Consider the following 25,993-nt stretch of genomic DNA (forward strand, 5'->3'; position numbering starts at 1 on the left):
ATATATATATATATATATATATATATATATATGAGTTTAAGTGTACACTATAATTCGAATATTTTCTGATCTAGAACTGAGCTAAAAGTAAAACCTATCTATGCTCTAATCAAAGTCACCAGACTCCATTTGGAACAATATAGATAAGTTACACTTTCAGTTCAGTTCCCCGTATGAAAGGGCCGTCTGACCGCAAGATACAGAGGTGAAAATATTCTAAATATAGAGTATACTTAAACTGATATTGATTTTTAACGTGGGTTTTTCTTTAAGGTGTCTAAAATACGTTTTGCTGCTGCCCCCGTCCACAGCAGTACATTGCTTTGCTCTCCAGTGTGCTTCTCCAAACTGTGGGCGTGTGGACCGTCGTCTACAGTAGGCAACCCACTGACTACGGATAAGAACCTCATACAACCCCACTTTAAAACACTTAAACTATCCCTTCAAGGAGAGGTTCCCAATCCGGGGTTCAGGAGCCCCACAAAGGGTCGCAAAAAATGTAGGGTCAAATGTTAGCATGCTAAAAAAAAAAAAACAGTATACCCGCTAATCATCAGCACGTTAGCATTGTAATTTTGAGGGATTGTAATATTCGCACGTGACTTCAGTTTGCTAGTTTGGCTATAGTCTTGTTTTTGTGTGTATATATGAACTACTGGATAATTTTGGTAAACATATGCAACTAATGATGCTATATGATTTGCGGTCCAAGATGGTTAATGCTTGACGCAGGGAAAGCTTGAACTAGAGGAACAATTCAAATGTTCCTCCCTAAAACTAAATCCTTTGGCAGCGTTCTTGTACCCTTCTATCTTAATTGGACCCCGGCAACTAATACCGTCCGCCACCCCCCACTTACCGAAAGGGCAAACACCCCCAGGAGGTTCATACAGCCCATCATGACTGAGAGGAGCTCATGATGTTGATGTTTCCTCAGTCAGTGAGCGGATAGAAACGCTGGGAGAACGGTCACACAAGTCTTCCCTGCTGCGGCCAATTGCACATCCCCTTTCCACCCACATATCCTGACATATATTATAATATACACACAAGTCATTTTTCAATACAAGAATAGACACCATACTGTGATCCAGAGGCCTCTATATGTTAATGCAAATGCTCACTATAGGAAGTCTTACACTGAACCCCTGTTAGTGAAACCAGTAGCCAACAGCAACACGATATCTTGTCAGTCAGGTCTAATACTGTGTTCAAACTTAATGGCTCCTGACAAGCATTTCACCAGTCGACTGAGGGACCAGAGGGAATGTGCCACACTGAGCATGACCACTCAGCAAATTCACATTTAACATTTCATTCCTCCTGCTTGGACAAAATGAATTATACATCCCCGATACTGCCACATTGATCCATCCAGACAAAACTCGCTCAACGTTAAATGTTAAACGATCGGACGGCATTTCTCTCATTCTGACATTCTCCCTCTATCCTTGACCTCTTTCTTCACTCCCTCTGTTATCTGAAATAATCTCAGGGCCTCTTTAGATTCTATTCATCAGAGCAGAAAGAAGCAGGCGCTGACATTGATAAAAAAAAATACCATCTGTGCCTTGCAGGGGTAAAAGGAGTGAGAGAGAATGAGACGGAAAAGAAAGAGAGGGGCTTCAAATGAAACAGGCTCTGTTGTCTCCCTCTTGTCCCCCCTCGTCAATGCCATTTCAATTGAAAAGCGCAGTGGTAATTAAATTCCAGCAGGGGTTAGGGGCAACTGTGCGGCGCACTGACGGGGGGGCTGCCCTGACATAAAGATGACACAATCCAAGAGGACAGAGGGGGCGCCAGGCGGAAAAGGAGGGAGGGTGACAAATGCTGTGTACTCACGTACACTGCCAGATTCGTACTACTCAATCTTCATGACATTTAAAAAATAGAAAATGAAATGGATATTCAACTCAACTGAATCCCACGATGACCTTTTCCCCAAATCAGGGATATTCTACACAGATCCTTCCTCTGTATCTGCGGCATTTGCAGAATATTTCGTAATGCTAAGGAGGATGAGCAATTAGGTGGAGGACAATTTGGGAAAGCTGGTGTGTGTGCGTGCGTGTGTGTGTGTGTGTGTGCATATGTGTCAGCACAAATGTGTGACTCACAGAAGGACGCTGGTTGTTGATTCACATTTTAGTGGCACTAATCCAGAGGCTCCAGAGAGGCCACACACTCCTGCTGTCCCCCCTCTCCCCATCCTCCATCAGCAAAACAAAACAGCTAGTTGGTCTTTAACTGCAGAAACAGCGCGTGGCATGTACTATTTTGAAATTTAAAAAATTACCAAACCCTAAAATTCATATTCTTTTTGAGAGATATAAAAATGTTTGTTTTCAGCATTATTTTGTATTTGCTTTTATGTTAAAAGGTAAATAAAAATAAAACAATGTTGATTCAAAGCAGCATACATCTGTATTTATGACAACTCATAACAAAGTTTTACATTATATGCAAATAGTTCTTATCACAGAAATGATCATTTCCTGGTCTCACCAACATTGATTATGACGCAGAGAAATATCAAAGCTCAGATACTTTGATAAACCGCTTTGTAAAAAGACAAAATCTGAATAATAATCATCGGGTTTCGGTAAAGAACCAAAAAACAATTACATTTATCAAACGTTTTCTCCATCATCATTTTCTGTCAAATAACCACCTTCACTCTAGCGGTTATCTTCTAACATTGCATGTTTCAATGCCAAAAGTGAGCAATTAATGATCTGATCCAGTAAGATGTGTTGGCCCCTTTGCGTTTAACATTTCAATGAAGCTATAAATTAATTCTGCCAGCGCTTCACTGATATATATTTATCAATTTATCAGAGTCTCTTACCATAAAATGTTTCTGTTTCATAAAAAGCATTTGTGCAATTCTGATGCCATCTAGTGGACAAAGCACTCAAAACATACATACAACTGTGCCCTTGAGTAGCAGTCATTTTCCCACATTTCAGATTGAATATTAGTAATTTGTTAGAGACACAGTTGCCTTGTTGTTAGTTTCAAAAGGATTAGATTGTTTCATGTCAGGAAAATTCAGGAAGCTCTGTCCAGCTCCACTCAGTGTGAAGTTTCCCTCTTCATTAGTTGAGCATACCTCAGGTCTTGAGGTAAAAGCAACAAGAAGACAAAGTGTCCTCTTGCTCAGTAACGGTTTAAAATCTCCAGAATTTCCTCCTTAACAGAGAGAGGAGAATGCTGCTGGACACCCGGCCCGCCAATACTGGTTTCCCAGCAGTCAAAGCCGCAGTCTTTCAAGTCCTGCACTGTAGTCTGGACAACAGAGGAGTCCGTTTCTACAAAACAAACAAGTCATAATGAAGTCATGTCAAAAAAAGTGATGCCAGTGTGGGCTGCAGTTAAACATTACAAGAACAATGAATTACACGCTAACGAGACAGATGCTGATTCATGCGTTTAGCGTACAGGACTAAACGGGCTGCAGTGGGGCTTTCAGGGACGAACCTGTCACTCACAGCAAAAGGACAACAAGCCACACAAAACCTCTTGACTGAAGTCAATGACCTCACAGATGTAGAAACATGAGGACTCTGCATGGTGTGATCCCACACCATGCAACGTCTGGCACTTCCCTTCTGTTTGTTGCGAATAAAATGGTCCAAAGCCCACTTAATACCAACGCTAAGCACACATCCAGCTCAAATTCAAAGCTTTAGATGCAAGAGCAGCTCTGACGCAATGATAACTTAACTTTGTGCTTTCTTAACTCAAAGTGCTTTAACACTGACTCTCTGAGAACATTAGAGTAGACAGAAACCAGACGATCGATTTGAAAATAGCTGCGACTCACACAGATGGAATTGCTTGCTGAGAAAAACAAATAAAAGAGCATTTGAAAATATATTTAGAGGAATTTACACGTATAAAAATTCAGTCTGCTACAGGCTGCAGGCATCAACAAAGACTGAACTCGCAGGTTGTTTGTTTTGTCAGAGAGAAGATGATATAGTTTCCTTATAACCAATTCCACAGTAGTACCCGCACACCAAAGGACCCCTCTTGTGCAGCCTTCTCATCATTTCCTGCCACTCAAATCGTTGTCTCAGAGAGGAAGAGTGAGGGAGCGTTTGAGGAAAACAGAACATTTGTTTTCAGCAGGAGTCTGACAGTTTGGCTCATCACACTTCCCTTATCAAATTCAATCTATTTTAGGGCAAATCTATAGGAGGACTCGACAAAACTAGATATTCATTTTAAATCAAAGGCTCAGTAACTAACAAAATACAAACTAGTTTAGACAACATCATTTAAAGAGCAACTGCTGTATCATGCATCAAATGTTTCAAAGTAAAACTGTTAACACAGTTTATATACGTTATATCTCTTCCTCTAATAAGATTCACTCTTTCATGGCCAGTCAATCACACAGAGGAAGGTGAGCTCCATGTAAAGGTGTTTCATGCTCAGGAATACCAACTTTAAGAGCTCTTTTAGTTTGTCCTGTATAGGCCTTCACAGAAGAGCAGGTCAACATAGAGACCACGTTTGTAGAGTTGCAGTTTATAATAGAAACAATAGAAAACGTTAAAAGCTGTTTGCGGCTCTTACCCTTGTGAGTATTATTACATTGTGCACGTCTAGAGTTACCTTTCAGACCTTCCATACGAGAATAGAGGAGGCTGTGTGGTGATCTCCTGAAGCACACAGGATGCGTCCATGTTTCCTGATGATGTTTCTAATATCGGCAGAGCAGTGTTTGACAAATCATGCCTGCCTGCGGTTCATTTTGTTTCGTGGCGCAAATCTTCTTTTTCATTTATTTTGGCACGTTGAAAGATATCATTAATCACCTTTGAAGGGTGCCCTCTAACTCTAATTTGTTCACACTTTAATTTGATTTCGACAAAGTCAGCAGAAGATGAGAAGTTTAGACGTAATCTTAAAAAACAAAAACGGCCTGTAAGTATATTGTTCTTTGTTGCATGTTGAAACGTATTACGATAAATAGGAGGTTTGAATTGTGTTATCATCTCCCTTAAAAATAGTCAAGTGTTAACACTATTCATGCTCTGGACAAGGCCGCAACGCATCCGCAATGATATTTTAATAAAATATAAAGCTCTACAGGCATTTTTTTGCTTTGACGATGTACCAACTTTTTTACTTATGAAAAAAAAACGTTATTTTTTAAAGACACAGACCTCTAACGTTTTTTCGAACATTTCAAAAACACACTGTTGTGACACACAGAGCCGACAGTACCTGGCCTCAGAAGAGTGATGCCACAGCCTCCTCCCCCTGCGCCGGTTAGCTTGCTATGGAGCCCTTTAGTCAACGTGACCCGGCACAGTGTGTCCAGGGTCGGGTGACCCACACCCATCACACTCAGATGGTGCTGGTTAATGTCAATGAGCTCCTGTAAATGATATCACACAGCTGCTGTGAATACATGTCACTATTGACAGAGAATTAGTCATGTGGCTGTGAACATGGGATTTTACATTCAAAAAGGAAAATTTTTATCAGTAGAAATAGAACAATTGTATTTTACTGACGTAACGTCAGTCAAGGACTCTTTATGATGCTTCATACAATCTATTCATATTTTGTACCTCTAGAATATTGTAGTGCTCTCCAGTGATGGGCTCACAGGTCATCTCTGAGAGGACTTTCTCACAAGTGCAGGAAACGGCATCAACTGAGTCAAGCACCGGGTTCATGATCGAGGGAAACTAGAGAGGGGATGAAAACAAAAACAGAAAATCAACATCACAGCAACTCTACGCCAAAGTCATCGCTGCAGAATAAGTGAAAACAACAAACTCCTTTGTGCATATGTTTGAGAAACAGCTTTGTACAAATACAGATTGTCAAATGGCAGACTGATCCACGTCTGAGACAGCAATCAGCACACCTGCTGGCGTCACCAAGGCAACAGCACACAGGGGCGCTGGCTAAGAGTTTAATTTCAATATTTTATGAAGGCACTCGACGCCAGGCTCTGGAGTATCTGCCATGCAAAAGCACCACCTATTATATTAATTACAGTGCCGGCAAGTAACACACGGGGGAGGAAGAAACCATTTAGTACCTTGTTAATCTTGTCCTTCACCCTGGCAACAAGTACCTTGGTGCTACGTGGTACTTTGGTGTTAGTGAGGAGGATTCTTAATAACGGCACCCTGCAAAGTAAAGCAGACAGATCCCCATTCATTTCACTCAGATAATGTTTGTTTTCTTTTAAGAGTACACTGTGCATTTGTTAATTCACTGTGAACTCTTTTTAAATTAAATGAAATTAAAAAATGTTAATCAGTGCCATAACCTGCTCAGTGGTATTATCTTCCCGGCCAAGAATCTCAGCATGCCACCTTCATACAGGGAAATCAAAACAATTAAATAGATAATCATCAAATGATAATGAACAGCGGTGGCTCCATTAAAGAGTGCTCAGAGTCCACGGAGACAACGGGACTTATACCACCATATGTACTGCACCGTGTGCCAGATAATATCGGACCTCACCCCATGTTCCTACAGCGTTGTCTACTCCAGAAGGATTCCCATGGATGATCATCTCCCCTTGGAAAGCCCAGCTGTTGATCTGCTCCAGGTCCTCCTGACACCACCTGCAATTATTTGTAAATTAAAGGAGAAGGTAGTATCCCAAGAAGACCCTCACAGACCTCACCTCCAACTCCCTACAAACCAAACACTGGTACACAGGTATAGATGATCAATGAATGATTATACAGAAGCTGCTTGTGATTAATGTTTCTCAAACATAATGCAGTTTCACATAAAACACCCACTCTACCCGACTCTTCACCCTCCTCTCCTCTGGCTGCAGATACAGACAACTACTCTGCAAAAAACTGTTGTTTTGTGCCCTCCGCCATTACTGCCTTAAACAGCCTGGGCACACTGTGACAGACTTGTTCTTTATACTCTGTTTCTTAGTGTTATTTGTTTTGAGTGTTGAGTGCCTCAATAGAGGATAATAAGGAATGAAAACACCACAAACTATGGACTTAGAAATTACAATAGAGTTTACACACAACAGCTGTCAGGACTTCCAGCTCTCGTCTGTCTCAACGGGTAATACGGTTAATAAAGACCACTTATGTGGGCAGCTTGGTGTATGTACTTGAAATCAGTTCAAAAACAGAATAAAAGATTTCAGGTCACCAATATATGAGATTTTAAGATGATGGACAGAGAAAGGGCTTTAATGGGACAGTATTGTATTTTGATAAAAATGTTATCTTTTTCTCTGTTGCTTTCTGTGGCACAATTATCCAGTCATTTGGCTACAACAGTTGAAAAACTAATCTAGTTAAATAAAAAGCTAATTTAAGAAAAAGATTCATCATAACTGTAACATCATTGCAGACCACTGTTTTGGATTGCATTATACTGCACAGGCGTTCATGTTGTAGTGTTGATCTCAGACATGTATCAGTGTATTCTATTTGAGAAGTATAATGTTGTATTTCAAGGTCTTTTAGTGAAACGGTTTGTACAGAATGAGACATGTGAGAAATCACCTCTGTGATCCTTTCTTTTGTAGAAGATATTCATCATCAGGCCTAAGAAGTCTGTCTATGCTCACAATAGTCTACTCTACATAAACTGCATACACAGCTCACAAAAGAGACATTCCCTTAATACGATGTCGCTACCTGGCAGTGTGATCCCACTCTTTGAGAGGAGCGGGGATGGACCCACTCGCACAGAGCAGAGCTGCACTTAAACACACTGAGTAGGCAGCACTTGAGCCCAGTCCTGCTCCAGTTGGCAGCTCAGACCACACAGTTACCGTCAAGCTGGGCAGCTCACTGAGGAAATAAACACACAAACAAACAAACAAACAAACACACTCTTTACTTTACTTTACTTATTATATTACTGGTACGGTTGCAGTATACACAGAACTATAAGGAGTGTTTAATGTTAAGTAATCCATACACTACTTCATGCAACAGAAACTAGCTTGAACTGCCGTCAATATCTGTCAGGGAAGCTGCTTTTGGGCAGACAGGAGAATACTCTAAAGTAATTGTCCGGCTCTTCTCTCGAGGGAAAAACACATCCAGACTTGTTAAAGGCTGCAGTGTGGCCCAGTGCCAGACTCTCATTAGTGGCCATCCTGTCAGAACCCATCACCTGTTTCAGACGCGGCAGCACCGTGTCAGCACCGATTAAAGCTCTCGACAACCTGCGGCTCTAATGTTCCGGAGCATCTTCTGCGCTCGCAGCTGCTAAACTAACATCCTGCTCTTCTGTCGGTCTGAATTTACTATCTTTATTTCAAGGTGGAGGGAATTTTCCAGATGCAGGGGAAAAAGAAAAAAAAGAAATCACACTCTACTCATCTACATAAAGAGTGAATACATTTCCAAAAGGGATTGAATTACTTCTGCTTATGACAAATCAACCAGTTTCATTTACAGAATTGAGTTGATACAAGAGCTGAACAATTCAGTACCATTGAATTATTTAGTAAGCACATGCTGTCGTCTCAATGCAACATGTGTTAATCAAATTAGCCCACCCATGATACACTGAAGTAAAATTACAGCATACCTACATGTGATATATGACATAAATCAGCCCAATTTAATTTGAACTGGCTTGTAGCTCAAAAACAAACTCACAAATTCAGATGTTGGTTGAAGTGTTTTGCCATTATAACATTATTTAAACAGCTAATCAGCTATGGGCACATAAAGCAATAGTTGCTGAAATATTTGCAGTTGCATCACCTTCAGGCAATGAGTGTCACAGCTGCTGTATTTTGTATTTTTTCCAGCTGTTTTTTTAATGTGTGATTTGTGTGAGGCTTTACATTTCACACGTGTGCTACCTATTAGCTAAAATAATTTATGGAAATCAAACATCATTATTCTAGGACTTAACCATCAGACAAGTGAGTTCTCCCTCTCCTCTCACCAAAACACACAAGAAGACAGTTCTGGAGAGCAGAGGACTCATGATGAAACGAGCAGAGAGCACACGTCCCAGCATTCATCAGAAAAGGCTCAGCCTGACAAAAATGTAATATTTTAAACCAAACAAAAAGAGATGCAGCTGCAACAGTCATTGCCTGCAGGGGGCGGTGGTGCTAAATCTGCAGAGCCAGATGTGCACAGAGACGATTGCTTTCCATTGCCTGTAGATGGAGCACATGGACATGTCTACATCTGCATTTGTAAGTGTTGCTGCTGTAATGTTTCTTGTAAAAGGTGCCCTGAGTTAGCTTGAACTAACAGGATGACATTGGCTGGGCGTGCTCTTTGGTTTTCTCTTGTATCAAAAATATCTGTACGGTGTAATGTGATTTTTGAGGCCGTCTAAGCCAACTAGCCATAATAACAAAATGAACAACTGGTAAGAACTGTCTCACCCTGATCCAAACACTGAGAGGTAGATGTAGAGGAAGGCGAGGGTGGCCATGTTGCAAGTATCCAAGTTTCCATTGGTGACACCAACAAATTCACGCAGTCTCTTCACAAGTTCAGCATCCAGACGTTTCACCTCCTCCCTCTTACCTGTTAACACAGCAATCATCAGGATCACGAGAATGTCACAACAACACACACTTTCATCTGTATGGAAAAGACAACTGTATGATAGCGCATGAGAAATACTGCAAAATGTGTTAATCTGGCCAAAGGTTAAGTTGGAGAAGATGGAGTTTATTGCGGCATTAGAACCTAAATAGACATTATTTTAAATCGGTGGTAACTTATATGATGAGTAGATGTGATTGGAGTTAAATGGTCATTAATAAAAACTGTTTTGTAGACATTGGAAAAAAGTCGCAAAACTGAAATGTCACCACGTGTATTGGACTATGAGAAGCATGAAGCCGATCAGACAGTAAAAATCACAGTGTATGCAATGTGCTGCACCAACCCTTACCACAGCAATAAGGAATAAACTGCTTCAGTTCAGATAGGTCCCAGCAGAGGAATGTGTCAATATTTGGGAGGTTGATGCAAACATTGCCAGCAGTGGTGCCTTTCAAACATAAATATGTTCTCAGGTTCAAACTCACAGCAAGAGCCACCTGTGATGGAGCAGAGAACACACTGTGGTTAAATGGTCAGACGTTTAGCCCATTCAGTGCACATTACTTCAACAGGTTTTACTACCTTCCAGGTCATTAGTAGTTTCCATTTATTTACAGTACAGTAGGAAAATAATTTGCAGAGATGTTAAATGAAACTAATGATGGGAGAGTTGGACAATCGAATTTAAAACAGAATGAATTAATCGTTCTTTCGTAGAGAACTGGCTGGAAGTGTAAAGCTTTGGTCCTTTAATGGGTTTCGTATCGCCACCCAGCTTCACTTTTAAACCTCACACACTCGGTATCATATCAGTGAGCTCTCAGCTGCTCTTTCAGGTTACCTTTCCGTGCACAACCGCATGCTCTCCGTGGAGGATCGCCTTCCCTGGAGCAGACACCAATAAGTCCTTGACTTGCATTTCTGTAACAGTTTCCAGACTGCAAAAATGTGTCCAGAACTTGTCAGCTTCCACGTAAACTTGTCACTGACAGTGTTATTATTAGCTAGCTTAGCCACCTTTAGCCAATGTTAATCCTCTGAAGCAGCAGCAAGCAGTTGACAGCTGTGCCCGACGTCTCTGCGTTTGTCATGAAGACTCGACACATATATAGAGTTTAACAAAGCAGTTTAGGTCAAAGAACATGAACCAGCTCTGAGCACAGACTCTCTTCAACGCAGCGTGATGAATACATACAAAAACACGGGTGACACACGGGAGGCGGGGCCAACATGGGTTCGATCTTCAATATCCAATCGGCGCCACGGCTAGTTGAACACATATTATTTGTGTCCAATCAGCGACCAGAACTCTCAAACCACATGGTGAGTGAACCAATCATGCGATGAAAATGAAACGCCCATAAACTACGGATACTACGGAGGGACAAGAGACATTTACAACCATCGTTCACCTTTAGCAGCTATCCTTTAGCTTTAACATGGCTTCGTTCATTATCAAACCTGCGTACCTCCGTTGTGTTGTAAGGGCAGGCAGGCTCATCAACGAGCATTGGACAAGAAACACACTGTATGCAGGCAGAAGGTAGTTATACATCCCACAAAGGAGGCGTGCAAATGCACTCGTGTTGTAACTGTCTATGTAACCGCTAACATTAGGCAGCTGCTACACAGGATGCTCTATGAGATAAAGACAGTTCTAGATCAGTAGCTAAAGTCATATTGAGCTGGAGTATTGTTTATGTAACTAAAACGAAAATTGATTGTCATCTAAATCCCTTTCTTGTATCTTCCGGTCTTCCTTACTTGCTTTCCCTACAGTTATGCCACTGAAGGAGACAACAGGTCACCTAAAATATACACCAAAACTGGAGACAAAGGTTGTATTTCATCTTAAGTAGGAAAACAATACATGTTACAGCACTGATACCATGCAACGTTCCTACAAAAGTTGACTCAATCCCTGCTGTGTCCCCCAAAAGGTTTCTCAAGCACATTTACAGGAGAAAGGAGGCCAAAAGAAGATCATATTTTTGAAGCCTTGGGAAGTACAGATGAGCTGTCATCAGCTATAGGGTAACATTTATACTGTTCACCTGTCACAGTTGACTTCAAAACTTGTTTTATTATCTGCCTCACCTGAAGTGACCGTGTTGATTTGGACATTACAGCTTGGCCAGAGAATTCTGCCTCGACAAAGGTCACACATTCACATATCAGCTGGACAAGGTTTGATTTTCATGTTGCATTTATTAACTTCCTTTATTGCAGACATTGTACATGAGCCAGATATAAGATTTGTGACAGTATTTTTGCTTTTTTCATTGCAGATACAGTGCATTTTACAAGATGTGGGCTCCAATATTGCCACTCCTCGATCCTCTGCAAGAGAAAGTCACATAAGTATGCGCTTGCTGGCTTTTCTAATGCAGTACACTATTGCCTTGTCTGCTTCAAGATCTCATGGGTTTATTTTTTTCTCTTGTTTTTTTAAGAGAAAACTAAATTTACTGCAAAGCCAATCGCAGACCTGGAAAACTGGATTGATAAATTTACAGAAGAACTCCCTCCACTGACCAACTTCATTTTACCTGTAAGCCCATTTGTGCATCTGTGAGATACAGGTCTAATGAGAGCCCAGGTTTTCCTGCTGCTCTGATACTTTTGCTATGCGATTCACAGTCAGGAGGGAAGGGCAGCGCCGCTTTGCACTTGGCTCGGACAGTGTGTCGGAGGGCAGAACGCAAGTCAGTTGCAGCCTTGAATTACATAAAATGACCCCCTTTGTCTTGCATTTGCGGCTCAGCAGGTTCTGATAGATCTTTGTCCTCGTTATAGTGTTGCTCCAATTGTAAGAACAGGCGAGGCCGATCCGGATGTTGCCAAGTTTTTGAACAGGTCAGTCCAGTGCTTTAAAAATTAATATGACAACATGGTTTCTCTATTGCACATTCGATAATTGTCCCAACATTTTTACTCAGATTAAGCGACTACTTGTTCACCGCGGCCAGATATGCAGCAATGAAAGACGGCAACGAGGAGACAATCTACAAAAGGCCCGAATGACCAGATCCCACTTGAAGAATAAGACAAATATCTAATTTGCTTTTTGGGGATGCTTGGTGTTGCAGAGATTTCACTTTTATTGTAAATATATCAATAAAAACATGTGGTCCAAAATTGTTCTTATTTTGATGCAACTTTCTTCTTAGCATAATGTGACAATAAAGGCAGTAATACACTTCACTGTGGCAAAATCTTAAACCATTCAGCCAATACATGTACATCTTTGTTTTGCATTCATCAAACAGGCACACTTTGAGTTGAGTTGGTTGTACTGCAGCTGAGATCTTCAAATACTGCAGAATATCTCTTGGTCTTGTTGGGTTTTACAATTGTCATCACCAGTGATTGAACAACCACTATTTATATTGCTCTCCCTCTGTTAGATGTGGCTGCATCCCACTAGGTTTTGTTCTCATGTATTTTTAATACAATAAATTTGCCCGTCAGGACTTGAGGGACACTCGGCTTTCCTCCAGCACGGCTCTGTTATCACCCTCCCACACCGTCACAGGATCTGGCACCAGCCCTGGCTCTTCTGGGACAGGGTACTGGCCCATGTCATTAGAGACAGATTGCGGTCCTCATAGGGTGGATAGCGCAGATAGGTTACACACTCAAACCGCGTGCCTCTTAGCAGGCATGACTTCCTGTGAGAGAAGGTATCAAAGCTGTGGCGGCCATGGTAGGAACCCATTCCACTGGAACCTTTTCAAAAAGTGTTGGGAGAGTTGATATATCATGAGTAGTATTGTTCCACAACAATCTTTTGCATAATTTGTACTCTGCTGCCACCTACTTACCAACTCCACCGAATGGCAGAGCCACCATCAGACTCTGCAGGATGCTGTCATTGGAGCAGAAGCTTCCACTAGAGGTCTCACTCATTAGCCTTGAGATGACCTGAATTGTCAGAAAGGGCAACTCTTGATCAGAAAACACATCGGCTGCACTAGGCTCGTACAATCAATACAGTGTCTTAACTTGAGTCTGTCATGTACCTTGCTGCTGCTGGAATATGCATACACACAGAGGGGTTTCTCTTGCTTATTAATTAAGGCAATTGCTTCCTCCATATTGTTTACAGTCAGAACAGGAAGAACTGGGCCAAAAATGTCCTGTTGCATGATGGGATCCGACTCTGCCACCTCCGTCAAAATCGTTGGGGCTTCAGACAGAAAAAAGAAAGAAGTTAACAACAGTATTAAATGTAATGCACACTGTTTGCTATGTTTTTATGCATACCGATATATTTCTCTGCTTCTATCACTTGGCCACCCACAGCCACCTTGCCAGATCTCCACAGCATGTCTCTTGTACGGTTGAAGATCTCTGGATTGACCATGCGGCCATAACTGCGGGACTCCCTGGGATCAGAGCCGTAGAACTGCATCAAGCAGCACTTCAGGGCCTGCACCAGCCGTGCTTGGACAGCCGTGTGGCACAAGATGTAGTCAGGAGCCACCAAGCTCTGTCCAGCGTTGTGAAAACGTGCCCAAGCGATGCGTTGTGCGGTGATGGAAATGTCACAGTGTTGGTCCACATAACACGGGTTCTTGCCACCCAAAATCAGGGTGGCGGGTGTGAGTGTCCGAGCTGCAGCCTGAGCAATTCTGCTTCCCTCCTCCCTGTTGCCTAGGGATTGACAGACATCCTTAATGTATAATTCAATGTATAATCACAAAATTATTTTATAGCTAAATGTAGCTTTACCTGTAAAGAAGACATGGTCGAATTTAAGTTCCACAACTTCAGGCAAGTCATTCGTGCCAGCCAGAATCCCATGGAAACATTCCTTGAAGAAAACAAGAATTTTAGATCAGATAACATTTTTACTGTTGAATTGTAGCTCCTTCCTGCTAATCAATACACACAGTGGGCCTACATCTTAAAAATCAAAGCTTGAGAGTCAACTTGGATGTCTCTCTCTCTACACTTCCAGATTTGACCACATCTTACCTCTACTTGAGTCTGTGAACGAATGCCTTCTTTAAAAGCCCACAGACCAACTTCCTACTTCTCAAAGTGGATCCATACAAGTTAGTCATTAGGCTCAAATGAGAGATATATTAGGAATTTACTCAAATCGCTCAATATTTGAGCTAAAAGACCCACAAAAAGTCCCCCTTTGTAAGACTTAAGACAAAAAAGGTCCACTGTAATTTACAAATTAAACTTTCCATCCTCCTGCCATGTAATTACTCACATTGTCCAAGTAGAAGGGGATGAGACGATGAAGAAGCTCTGCTGTGTGAGCGGTGCACTCACAGGGGCTGATGATTGCACAGTTTCCTGCACACATTTATACAAAATAATCAGTAAGCCTGTGTAAGGACAAATAATAATAGAATTAAACTGATTAAATGAGTGTCTTGAGTCTCTGCACCTGCTGCGATGGCCCCTACCAGCGGCACCAGACACGTTTGGACTGGACTGCACCAGGTCCCCATGATAAACACCACCCCCAGCGGCTCACTCAATATAAGACACTCATCCAACGTGGTGGACTACATCAATCAGACAAGTGCAAAATGAAGTTACAAGTGAAAGAGAAGTCTCAGAGTGAAGGTTTACCAGTGCACAGATGACTAACAGAAACTAACAGAAAGACATCAGCCCACTCCGGTCTTACAGAAAGGGCAAGGCAACTGAAGCTTTAATCTGCTTTGGCGGTGCCGGCATAATGCTTTCTTTGTGGCAGCGAGACAGAATGTTCTCTCCATAAAGATTGTGAAAATCATGAATAATCTCAATAATATTATGAAGACGTTATTGGAAATAAATGCAACGAACTCACCAGGTTCTTTTCCACGTGCTGCGGCTGCATCCACTTCTTCAGGTTGTTGATGGCATGAAGTGCTTCATTCTTGACCAGAATCAATTCTGACACAACTGTCTCAAACCTTGGCTGGTTGAAAAAAAAAAAAATCAATCAATTACTAATTGGACCATTATGTCAACGTCTCCTGTTTTTTATAAGCACGGCGACTCCGGCTGAGTGCTTCACCCCTCACCTTATGGAGGTCCCTTGCAAGAGCATCCACAAAGTCACACTCGTGTTCCTCAAGCATCCGCACCACAGAATCCAGCTGAGCCAGTCTGAAGACCTCATTGATGGTCCGTCCCGCTCGAAAGGCGACTCTCGCCCTCCTCAGCACATCCACACATTCAAGAGGGTACGTCTTCAGACAGGGCTCCCCCAGCCTGGTCCTGAAACAGCAGTCAACTCGTTTTTAAACACCAAAGGGGCAATTAAACACATCCTCAATCCATAGTTTATCACTATACCTTCTGCATGTTAACCGGCCATTCCTCTGACAAGCATAGCATGCCCTTTTTATCCCACTCATGTTTATTCCAGTCAAGAATTCTCCACTGCTGGACCTTTTCTGAATGGAGTTAGTGTGCAATTAAGCCAATGCACCAGTTAAGTAAAAGCCCCACTGGCAGGGAGTACTGTGAAAATCCTACAAACAAGTCCAGCCAATCAGGCGATGCACTGATAATCTTGAACCCAGCCACTCCAAGGCATCATGTGGGCCTAGAGGTAGGCCTTTCTAACCCACTGAGGGAATCTACACTCATGACCAAGTGACAACCCCGTTAATGTAAACTGGGTATGTAACGTTACCTTCGCAGCGCTTTGAACCATCGGGAGGGAGAAGGGCTCGGCCGCGGCGGACTGCTCATGGCCGTTCTGCAGGTTCGGCTGGAGAGTTGTGAAAGACCTCCCAACAGCACCGCTCACCTCTCACGAAGGGTCACGCAGTGCAGGGACCGAGCACAATGGAGAGTGCGAGTCAGACGCGCGCATTCACGACATAATCCGCCATGCGCGGTACTAGGAATAAACCAGAAAATGTAGCGTTATGACACATTCTCAATCCCGCAGCCGCCTGTTAATGGTTCAAACGGGGTCTGCTGTCAATCACCAGACTGTCAACAATGCACTTCAGTCATGCGCAGAAGATCCATTCCACAGTGGGGTTCCAGACCCCGCAGGTGTTTGTAATAAACTATAATTTAATGATACGTGTGTTAAATCAATACGCTGCACGTCTCACTGTGTGGAAGTGACTGGGATCATTCTTGTATGTGTAAGGAAACACCAGGCTTAATTTAAACGTTGCTTTCCTAACTCCGTAAACAAAATGCAACAATGAAATACATAGATATAAATGTACTGAATTATTTATTATTAAAATAATAAATCGTACACCAGGGGGAAAAAATGGTTTAAAAAAAAAAATCTTTAAAATGAACAGAAATTGCAATCCAAGTGTGAACATTAAAATGGAGCAACACATTTGTCAAAACTTACAAGGAATTAAAATTCCAGTATATAATGGAAATATTAACGTCAGCCAGTGCTGAAGAGGGAAAAAACAGACATGATTCAAAGCAAATGATTTATATAATACGGGTACACATGATTTAACATTACATAGACAAAAAGTATCTTACACATGGACAAATCTTACATGGGAATCTCTTTTTTTTGACAACACACTCCATACTGTAGTGTAGCCAGTCTCAAAGACACTTGAAGAAAAGATGAAAACTTTCACAGGAAGAATGGGAACATTTTCAGGGTCATTTTTATTCGTTTTTGTACTAAAAGAGCGGATAGTCAACGGTCAGCATCAGCAGTCCACCGGTACACTTAAAAGTCTAGCCTACTCTTGACATCATTTTAAAATCAGATGAGTGACCTCATCACGAGACAGACAAGCTTTTGAGGTAACTTTCATCTCTCTTGCACACTTAACACACACTCAAGTGTAGCATGTCGTTTAAATCCATTCGCAGTGTTTCCACTTCTTGCTGGAATAAATGAGGAGGCGGAGCGCTGGAGCAAGATCCTCCTGACTGATGTGTCTGATCAGAAATTAGTTTGATCTCATTAGTATTCTGCGGGTAAATTCAATACGACCAGTGTTACATATTATAATTGCCACGAGATTACTAGTTAGAATCATGGCAATAATGACCAGATTGCTCTATAGCTTGTGTTACTTATTAACAAGTATCCTATACTCATTCATGACAGAAAACATTTTTTTGCATAATAAAGAACTTGTTAAAGAATTTATATTGACTTTTTAACCCTTTCTTTGGAAGTTTCAGTCCTCTTTCTGGTAAATGACTCACTTCCTTGACTATATGATCTAATTGAACCCTGTGTTAAGTAATATTTAGGCTGATAAGGTAACATTCCCCCTTGTGTCCCTCTATGCAACATTTCTATCCAAGGGAACATAAAATCAAGCAATAAACCAGTCCATGACATCATGTTGAGAGGTTTTTAAACCCCAAATTCGTTTTCCACATGGCTCAAAAGGTCCACAGAGATCGGAGGGCATTGTATTAAACCCTCCTCGGTTGTTATTGATGTTGTTGTTGTTGTTGTTGTTGTTGTTGTTGTTGTTGTTGTTGTTGTTGTTGCTGCAATGGTAGTGGTTGGGTTTCTGCGCTTTTTTGTTAGTAGAAGTAGAGAATAAGTCCAGGTACATAGCCCCCGTTTCTATGGCTTGTTTCCGATATACGTGGTTATTGGTTACAGTCAAACATGTGAGAGCAAAGAGCAAAGGGGGGGGGTGGCAATATATGAGGCACTCAGCGTTATTCAAAGGTGTTGTGAGAAATCTTCAGTTTTACTCGTAGTAAGTATGAAGACTAACATCATTGATTAACTTTACTTTTCATTTTTTTGGAGTGACAAGGTCAAGCACAGATGTGTGACAATGAACTGCTGTGTCTGATTTACTGGGCGGGTACAATTTAGTGCCCAAACATTTTCAGTTCCTTTTTTACTCAAAAGTAAAAAAAAAAAAAAAAAAAAAGCTACAGCAAGGACATCTTTTCTAAATCAAACAACAGCAGGAAGATTTTATTTTTCTTGTCAAGAGTCACTGCTGCTTCACCAGAACTGAGGCAGATTTTTCAAATGAGAACATAAAAACCAGCGTCTCCCTCAGGTGACTGCTGCGTCTTTTAGTGGGGAGAAATGGAGTGAGGTCAAAATGAGTTTCCTAGAAATGGGACATAATGTAATCACCACAGGATCACTGCTGTGAGCCACTCCTCCTTCATGGAGGTTTAACACAAGACATTGATTTGTCTTCCATTTATAAAAGATGCATTATGTTCAGCAGAACATTTTAAGACTCATCCAATATCAGCTAAAAGTTGCTCGGATAATGGGGTCCAAGCTTGTAAGTATATTAACAACCCATCGCTCGAGTTCCACCACGTGTATAATGGTTTGCATTGCATCTGTATTGCTTTCCAGTTCGCTTAAAATGGGAGTGTTAGATCCGAGCGTGATTCTGTTAAGCCTGAGAATGAGAGTTCTAGCCACTGTATATCCGTAGTTCATCAAGTTAAATACACAACATATTGAATTTTGGGAGTGGCAAAAGGGAGATGCTAAAAATTGGATTGTGCTGCAGAAACAGCATCCCCTTCGATGTAAGGGAGTGGGCTGACGTAGAGCAGAGCTCGTCCAGTTTTAAAAAGACACCAAAAGGAGAGTCCTTGTAGGTCCTTCATTGTTCCCCCTTTGTTTCGGTGATCCCCCCCCTTTGACTTGACAGGCTCCTGTCCAGGTATGTCGAGCCTCTTGCTCGGCTCAGGCTGCTGAACACAAGCCTCCTGCGAAGATTGTCCTGATGCAACTGAGTTAGGAGAGCTCAAAGCCTGTGTTCATACTGATAGCGTAGCGCAGCTTGTCACGCAAGATGCTCTTCTTGCTGTAATTGGGCAACTTGAGTAGGTTAAAGCATGTTGATGAAGTGGGAAGTCGACCACCAGGCTCCTTCTTGCGGATTGTGAAAAAGCCCCGAAGAACACTGCCAAGGGTGTCTCCGGTGTCCTAGACACAGGAAAGGCTCTGTTAGTACAAACGTAACACATGGATGCCTCACAGCTTTTCATCCATTTGCTCCTTTCCTATTCCTACCTGATCATCTGAAACTTCCACACAACGGATGGAGAAAGGTGGTTTGAGGTAGGCAAAACCTAGAAGAGGCGGCCTGGAGCAGCTGGTAACAAACTGTAAAACACACAGGAATAAATGAGACAATAGTAAAGCACTTGGGGGTAGAAATGAACAGCTTTTGGCTGTGAAATTTTAATTTCTATTTAATTTGTATAGCACAAAATCACAAATCTGCCTCAGAGGACAATTTGTAAAACACCTTACTTTAAGGAACATAGCCCTCTCGTCAGCAGTGAAGTCACTGGACAGGATGTCCCACAGCCAGATGATGACACGATGGCTGCTGTGAAAACCTCCATAGTAGACCGTATGCTTCCTGAGAAAGAGCAGCGAAGACAACAATGATGAGCGTCTCTGTGCACAGGAAGCAGAGATGAAGGACAAAGTCCGAGCACCTCTAACAAAGTGTTTGGATTCAGGAAACTTCTGAATTAACAGAAAAGTTCTGCTAAATTTGGGACACATTTACTGAGGAGACTGTTGTAGTGGCACAGCAAGTAAAGAATAAGAATTTAGTCTGCTCATTAAAAGATGTCTGAAATGTCACCTACTTGAGGTCATCGAGATCAATCTCTGCATTGTCTCCCGAGACAAGACGCTGAACCTCAGGCGTGGAAAACATGTGCAGCCACTCTGGGTTAATAATGCTGCGGAAGCCCCGGATGTAAGCTGCAGTTTGCTCCTTAATCTGCGTGTGCATCCGGAAGTGGGCCATGAGGTGGATGTAGCTGATCCTGCAGGAAATGGAAGAGTTTAAGTCAGCGTTAGACAGTATAGAGTACACAACAATCAGAAACATTTTAAAAGAGTTTTTGGAATGGATATGAATTGACATACTTGTTTTCGTTGGTGACTTGCATGGTTTTCCCCCCAGGTATCAACTCATGACAGACGAGCTGTAAGGGAACAAAGTATAGCTTATGAATTTCATGTATTTAACTACACTGCTTCATGTCTTCCACACTGTCTGTTCTTACCTGGCCCATAACATCCTCATCATAGGACAACGACAGTCCTAGATCCCCCACATCGCCATCGTAGCGCTGAAAGATGAAGGATGTGAGATAAGAGATTTAAATGGGATAAATTAGTGACAAACAATTTGTCCAAGTGTAATTCTAGCCGACCTTGATGGAAGTGAGGTTCTTGTAGAACTCAGAGTCCAGCGAGGGCAGCTCGTCGATGGAGCTGTAGAAAGTGCTGTGGTGGTGACCCAAGACTTGACTGAGGAAGAAGGAGGCAAAAGGGACGTCCACAACGAGGCCCTGAGCATACAGAATTCACACATCAGCCGAAGATTACCCAAAACGGTGTTCAGAGTAAGAACAACAAATCAATCAACAAACATACCTCATATATGGCTTTCCCGAGCATCTTCCCCACAAACTCAAACAGCTGCAAATGGTTCTCATGGATGTAAGATGTTGGTGAAGGATACAGCCTTTCATTTCCACTCGTAGTCTACAGAACATAGAAATCATACAGAGCCGTAAAATCAATGTCCGCAGCAGTGGTGTGGTGCTTAAAGCAAGCTTTATATCTGCCTGGCTTACCTTGAAAAGGTTGAGAGCAGGATTGAACACTTTCTTGATGATCTCCTCTAGAAACTCTTTGAACACACCATCCTGATCGATACCAGCCTCGTCTACTCCCAGATCGTTGACAAACTTGACACGAATGACGCCTTTAATGGAATTTGCCGGTAATCTGCGGAGCTGGTCATATCCATCCTTAGGACAGAGAAATACAACATGTTATTACGGAGGAACTGGCATGGAGATTTTTGCTCTATATCTGATCTGATCCATACCTCCAACATCCGTGAGCGACGAATGGTAATATGGGTGACATGTGGTGAAGCAGAGCTCGTTTCTACCAATCCTAAACTTTCTTTCTCCTTTGTAACGATGTTCCTGAACAGCAGCACCCTCTAAAAAGGAGAGGAAATGTAATTATAGAACTGAAAATAAAAAAATTTCACATGGATGAAAATGTCCTTTTTACTCACGTTTTTGTGTGGGATCACATGTGGGATGTACTGCAGTAAAAGCTGGGCTCTTTTCTTGCCTTTCTCCAGCTCTTGGAACAACAGGCTGGGCTTCAGGTCCCTGAACGCAACACCACAGAGATGCAAAGGTGAGCTTTTAAATGGGATCACTAAGCTTAAACAGAAGGCCAATGTGTTCACTCAGTGTTTGTATTTACTTGCGTAGCCAGTGGTCATCCGGAGAGAATCGTCGCCTGCAGTCTCGCTCATAAAGCACCATCAACCAGCCATGAACACTGTGGAACAACTCCAGTTTCTCCCCCTTTGCATTTTCTATTAGATAAAAAAGTTTTTTCAGTCAAACCCATTCATCGTAACTGTCAAGATTCAGTGACGTCGCACACTCACCTAAGATGCCATCCCATACCATCTTGTACACAAATGTGTTGAGAAAAGAAGAGATGGTGATGAGTTCTTCGATCTTGAAAGATGTTTGTTCTTCATACACCTCAATGTCATCCAGGATTCTGTAACACATTAACAGTGTGTGATAAAATGTTGCTCCTACATGGGGCATGTCATGCACACCACAGTAACAAATGTTTTTCGTCTTTTTTTTAAATCCATAAAATTACGTGATGAGGTGCCGTGAGCAGTCACAGAAGAGCATGAGCATAGCCAGGAGCTGCTTGGACTCTTCGGTGTCGTTGTTCAGACACTCCATGAAGAGTTTGAGGCCTCCCTGAGGACCGAGCTCACAGATGAAGGCCCAAAGTTTGGGCAAAAGGTCATCCAGATGTGTCAGACCTGCAGAGAATGCAGAGAGTCAAGACTTCCTCATGAACTTCCAAAACACTGTATGTTTGTATGACTTAAAAGATGTGAGATTCTGGAACTGACCGGTGAGTATCTGGAGTCGTATCTGCGTTAGTGTAGAGAGAGCAGTCTGGTAGAGCACACAGATGCTGCACACCTTCTGAACCTCAGCTGAGTCGACTCGCTTCCCTCCGACTGGTTTCAGGATGTTCCGTACAGAAGCCGACTTCTGAAATGCACGCTTGAAGAGGTCTGTCAAAACACAGACACAACATACCGGGGACGCAAAGGACCGTCAAGGACCTCTTTAAACCTTTTAAAACGTTCTTAAAATGGTAGAATAGGGTGGAGTTAATAACTCACTTTTAACTGGTAGATTGTTTTGTGAGGTGCTCGGCTGCGGGGGTGGAGGAGTGGGCTCCTGACTCTCCAGCTTTTTAGAGAGGACGTCACTGAAGAGCGTCCGAATGACAGAAACACCCCACAGGTACTGAAGCTGTTTAGTGACCAGCGGCATTGACTCATTCAGACTACAGGGAACGGGAGATAGAGGACACAGAGGGGAGACAAATTCAGATAGAAATACCGGACCTTTTTTTCTTTTAACAAAAGAAAACAGAGAAACTACTTAATTACAAGTCAGCTCTTGTGCTAACTAAGACATTAAAATGTTAACTTTTGTATTTCACTGACCCGTAGTCTACAGTTTGGGAGAACCAGCCCAGGACAGGGTGCCAGTGGGTGAGGTTGGACTTCTTTTGGGATACATATCTCTGGCAGTAGGAGAGCATGTCAGTCAGGTCCTTCACAAAATGATTGGCCTCCTCTTCAAGGACTTTCTCAGTAAAATAGCCCAAGTGAATCAGGTTGCCTATCAAACATGAAAAAGATGTGGTTGGCAACGGTAAAACGAACAGGCCACTGGACACACAATGGTTCTCTCGGTGCACAACTAGATCGCATCAATGTACATATTTATCCAAAATACTATACCAAGTAAGCAGAGTGTGTGGCTTCCCTCGAGACACACGCAGATGTCCAGACATTGTTCTTCCCGGCTGAGAAACAGAATGAACTTACGCAGCAGGTCGTGCGTCTGAATGGACGCCATACACTATTGAGAAAGACCAGATATTATAACCTACTCTCTAACAGTGCAAATTATTATTATGCTCAACAACATGCGATATGTGTCGGGGCTTTTACCTCTGGGGTAAGCACGCTGAGGTGGGATACGACGGCTGGAACCGACATGATGTGAAGTAGGAATGATCTTAGTAGGTTATCAGAGAAGTGAGCAGCAATGACTGGCCTGGAAAATAAAAACACAGAAAACACAAAGCTAACTGGATGTAACCGAATTGGAGACAAGACGTCTCCTCCACTTCATGTATTACAAATGGAATAGCAATTTCCTCTTGAATAGCAATTACAACCACCAAACTACCAGCTCACCGTAATGACAAAGAGAAGATAGCTGTTAGAGTGCCTTTGGAGAGAGATGGTTTAGAACGAGCCAGGCCATTAGTCAGCAAGATCTAAAACAGAAAAGGGAAGATGACATCATTTGTATTAATACGATAAGAAGAAAGAAGGTGTCACAATACTTCATTGAATCTCTTGATGGAACTGAAAAGGTATGAGCTGTACAACTGAACCTGCAGTATTGAATAGAATCCCTTTTGATTGAGATGGCCCATGATATTTTCACAAATCCTCGTCAAAGCGGGTCTGAGAGCTTCTCCTGAAATAATGAGGGGGAAAGTATTGTGTTTTTTGTTGTTGCAGAAAGCATGTCCTGCAATAACAAAAGATATGTTTACAATAACGACATCAGCTTGACTTAAGACTCACCCTTCCCTCGGACTATCCGCCAGGTGGAAGTGTCCGTGAAGGTCACCAGCACGGAGAGGTAAAGCGTTACCAATTTATTGTCCTGAAGAATGTCAGGCTGCGTATGACAAAACAGAGAGTGAGTTGTACAATTAAAGTCATAACACGAATATTAAAACATGTCAAATCAAGACCAACCTTTAAATGTTTCAGTAGTTGACAGCAGGTCCACAGCACATCTTTTATCTGTTTCAGCCAGGGAATGGTGAGGTCTTTGGAGAGAGCCAAGGAAACATACCAGACCTGAGGCCCAGATGTGAGATCAGTCACTGAGACATTTTAAAGACCGTTTGGTATGTGGTTGGTAAAAGTATAGGCACACTCACTTTAGGTTCGTTTTCAACCTCCATGCTGGCAAGGATTGCACGACAGAGCTTCTCGAACCTCTGTACAGTGTGAAAAAGTGAAGCCGAAAACCAGAGTTTAAACTACTACTGTTATGTTCTATGTAGCCTCCACAAAAGGTAAGCAAACAACATTATTATGAAAGTGAACTAGCTTGTACTTCTTGTGTACTATTGATTGTTATTAACAAACTCACCATCTTGTCCTCTTGGCGGTATACGAAAAGTAATTTCCTAGCAATTTTGAAAATTGAAAGCGCATTTCTTTTTGATGTCCCGGTTTCAGAAGCTTGAAAATACTCATCAACCTCTTTCCTGGTGAGACACAGACATTATTATTGAGCCAACAATTGCATGAACATGATGACACCAAATATGAACTCAAATCTCCGCAAATCATAGGTGACTAATGAATCTGCAAGAAATAAGATAAGAGACTACCGTATTTGCTTCTGGAGTCTGCAGCGACAGAGAAATCTCCTGACCAGGGCTTGCATGAGGGTTGCTGATTTCTCCTTGTCCTTGTGTCCTTTCCTTTCCTCCCTGGCCTGCCTGGCTTTGTCCAGGAACTCGGACTTGGAGCTTTGGGGTACACTAAACATTGTGCACCCTGGAAAAGAAGCATTTAACAAAAGGTCCATACACTGATCATCCGCACGATTGTATTGATTGTAGTGGCAGCGCACATATCTGCGCTTTATAAATATTGTGACTGTGGTAATGTAGCATCCCAACAACTGCACATCTTCGCATTTTGAGTGAACTTACGTGCGATTTTCCTCAAATGGAGATTTTGTCTGGCCTTTAGGCTCAACTGGCGCTATACCTCTTCAGTCATTTGGTTGTCCTTGAGATCCGAGCAGGACGAAAGATGAAGACTAACTTGCCATCTTTGGAGCCGCGGACGACACGGGAAAGATGGAGCTGGGTTAGTTAGCACACAGGGCTAGTTCGCCGCTGGTCGACTTGATTCTCTCTCACTGAGAATCTTTTCACATCCATTCAGCGATATTTGTCGTCATAGTGGTGTTAGGGTTGAGTCTGTATCAATGACAACCTGAAAAACACGGTGGACATACTGTTTCGAAATGTAAACAATGAGAGGAGGTCCGTACATTGACTGCGGCCATTAATCCCTTGTGTCGCACTAAATGCGTCCGGGTAGTGTTTGTCTTGATTTATAAATCGTTATGTGAGAGTGTTTATCAATAGGAGGTCTCAGATAAAGCCAAATATCTTTGTTCGTGTTGTTACAACAGAAACTTTGTAATGTCGCTATTGGATAAAGGTTTTGTCCCGGCAGTTGAGTGAGTGGCGGGGGGACTGTTATCACTGTTACTCCTTCAACAGCGGAAATGTGGAGGCTAATGTAATTAAAGCG

General features: G+C 42.2%; 4 protein-coding genes across 4 annotated transcripts; 1 reads left to right on the forward strand and 3 right to left on the reverse strand.

The window, feature by feature from the left end:
• Positions 1 to 2,418: 2,418 nt before the first annotated feature.
• On the reverse strand, positions 2,419 to 10,677 carry mvk (mevalonate kinase). Its single transcript, XM_079161427.1, has 10 exons — positions 10,393 to 10,677; positions 9,901 to 10,048; positions 9,383 to 9,527; positions 7,659 to 7,814; positions 6,502 to 6,605; positions 6,302 to 6,347; positions 6,068 to 6,158; positions 5,589 to 5,708; positions 5,239 to 5,392; positions 2,419 to 3,311 (listed from the first exon to the last, which is right to left on the reverse strand). Exons 1-10 carry the CDS (start codon positions 10,468 to 10,470, stop codon positions 3,160 to 3,162), a joined length of 1,194 nt encoding a protein of 397 aa, XP_079017553.1. The 5' UTR covers positions 10,471 to 10,677; the 3' UTR covers positions 2,419 to 3,159.
• Positions 10,678 to 10,961: 284 nt separating this feature from the next.
• Positions 10,962 to 12,586, forward strand: mmab (metabolism of cobalamin associated B). Its single transcript, XM_079162126.1, has 9 exons — positions 10,962 to 11,094; positions 11,331 to 11,389; positions 11,492 to 11,585; positions 11,681 to 11,738; positions 11,840 to 11,912; positions 12,005 to 12,102; positions 12,192 to 12,256; positions 12,348 to 12,407; positions 12,491 to 12,586. The coding sequence occupies exons 1-9, from the start codon at positions 10,991 to 10,993 to the stop codon at positions 12,573 to 12,575; spliced, it is 696 nt and encodes a 231-aa protein (XP_079018252.1). The 5' UTR covers positions 10,962 to 10,990; the 3' UTR covers positions 12,576 to 12,586.
• A 494-nt stretch (positions 12,587 to 13,080) lies between these two features.
• Positions 13,081 to 16,262, reverse strand: aldh3b4 (aldehyde dehydrogenase 3 family, member B4; the record flags this gene model as incomplete). The annotated part of the gene is made up of 10 exons (XM_079160575.1): positions 13,081 to 13,280; positions 13,376 to 13,475; positions 13,574 to 13,740; positions 13,818 to 14,207; positions 14,286 to 14,367; positions 14,779 to 14,864; positions 14,959 to 15,079; positions 15,370 to 15,480; positions 15,587 to 15,782; positions 16,204 to 16,262. The coding sequence occupies 10 exons, from the start codon at positions 16,260 to 16,262 to the stop codon at positions 13,081 to 13,083; spliced, it is 1,512 nt and encodes a 503-aa protein (XP_079016701.1).
• Positions 16,263 to 16,801: 539 nt separating this feature from the next.
• ube3b (ubiquitin protein ligase E3B) lies at positions 16,802 to 25,718 on the reverse strand. Its single transcript, XM_079160488.1, has 27 exons — positions 25,381 to 25,718; positions 25,054 to 25,222; positions 24,810 to 24,927; positions 24,595 to 24,654; positions 24,407 to 24,511; positions 24,230 to 24,326; positions 24,034 to 24,119; positions 23,831 to 23,913; positions 23,582 to 23,687; positions 23,369 to 23,489; positions 23,069 to 23,246; positions 22,739 to 22,905; positions 22,460 to 22,627; positions 22,195 to 22,366; positions 21,968 to 22,086; positions 21,778 to 21,892; positions 21,581 to 21,680; positions 21,383 to 21,502; positions 21,126 to 21,302; positions 20,923 to 21,033; positions 20,700 to 20,837; positions 20,550 to 20,615; positions 20,410 to 20,468; positions 20,124 to 20,306; positions 19,777 to 19,888; positions 19,534 to 19,626; positions 16,802 to 19,446 (listed from the first exon to the last, which is right to left on the reverse strand). Exons 2-27 carry the CDS (start codon positions 25,212 to 25,214, stop codon positions 19,255 to 19,257), a joined length of 3,207 nt encoding a protein of 1,068 aa, XP_079016614.1. The 5' UTR covers positions 25,215 to 25,222; positions 25,381 to 25,718; the 3' UTR covers positions 16,802 to 19,254.
• Between the last annotated feature and the right edge of the window lie 275 nt (positions 25,719 to 25,993).

This window comes from Pholis gunnellus (assembly GCF_910591455.1).
Source record: "Pholis gunnellus genome assembly, chromosome: 6".
Taxonomy (NCBI): domain Eukaryota; kingdom Metazoa; phylum Chordata; class Actinopteri; order Perciformes; family Pholidae; genus Pholis; species Pholis gunnellus.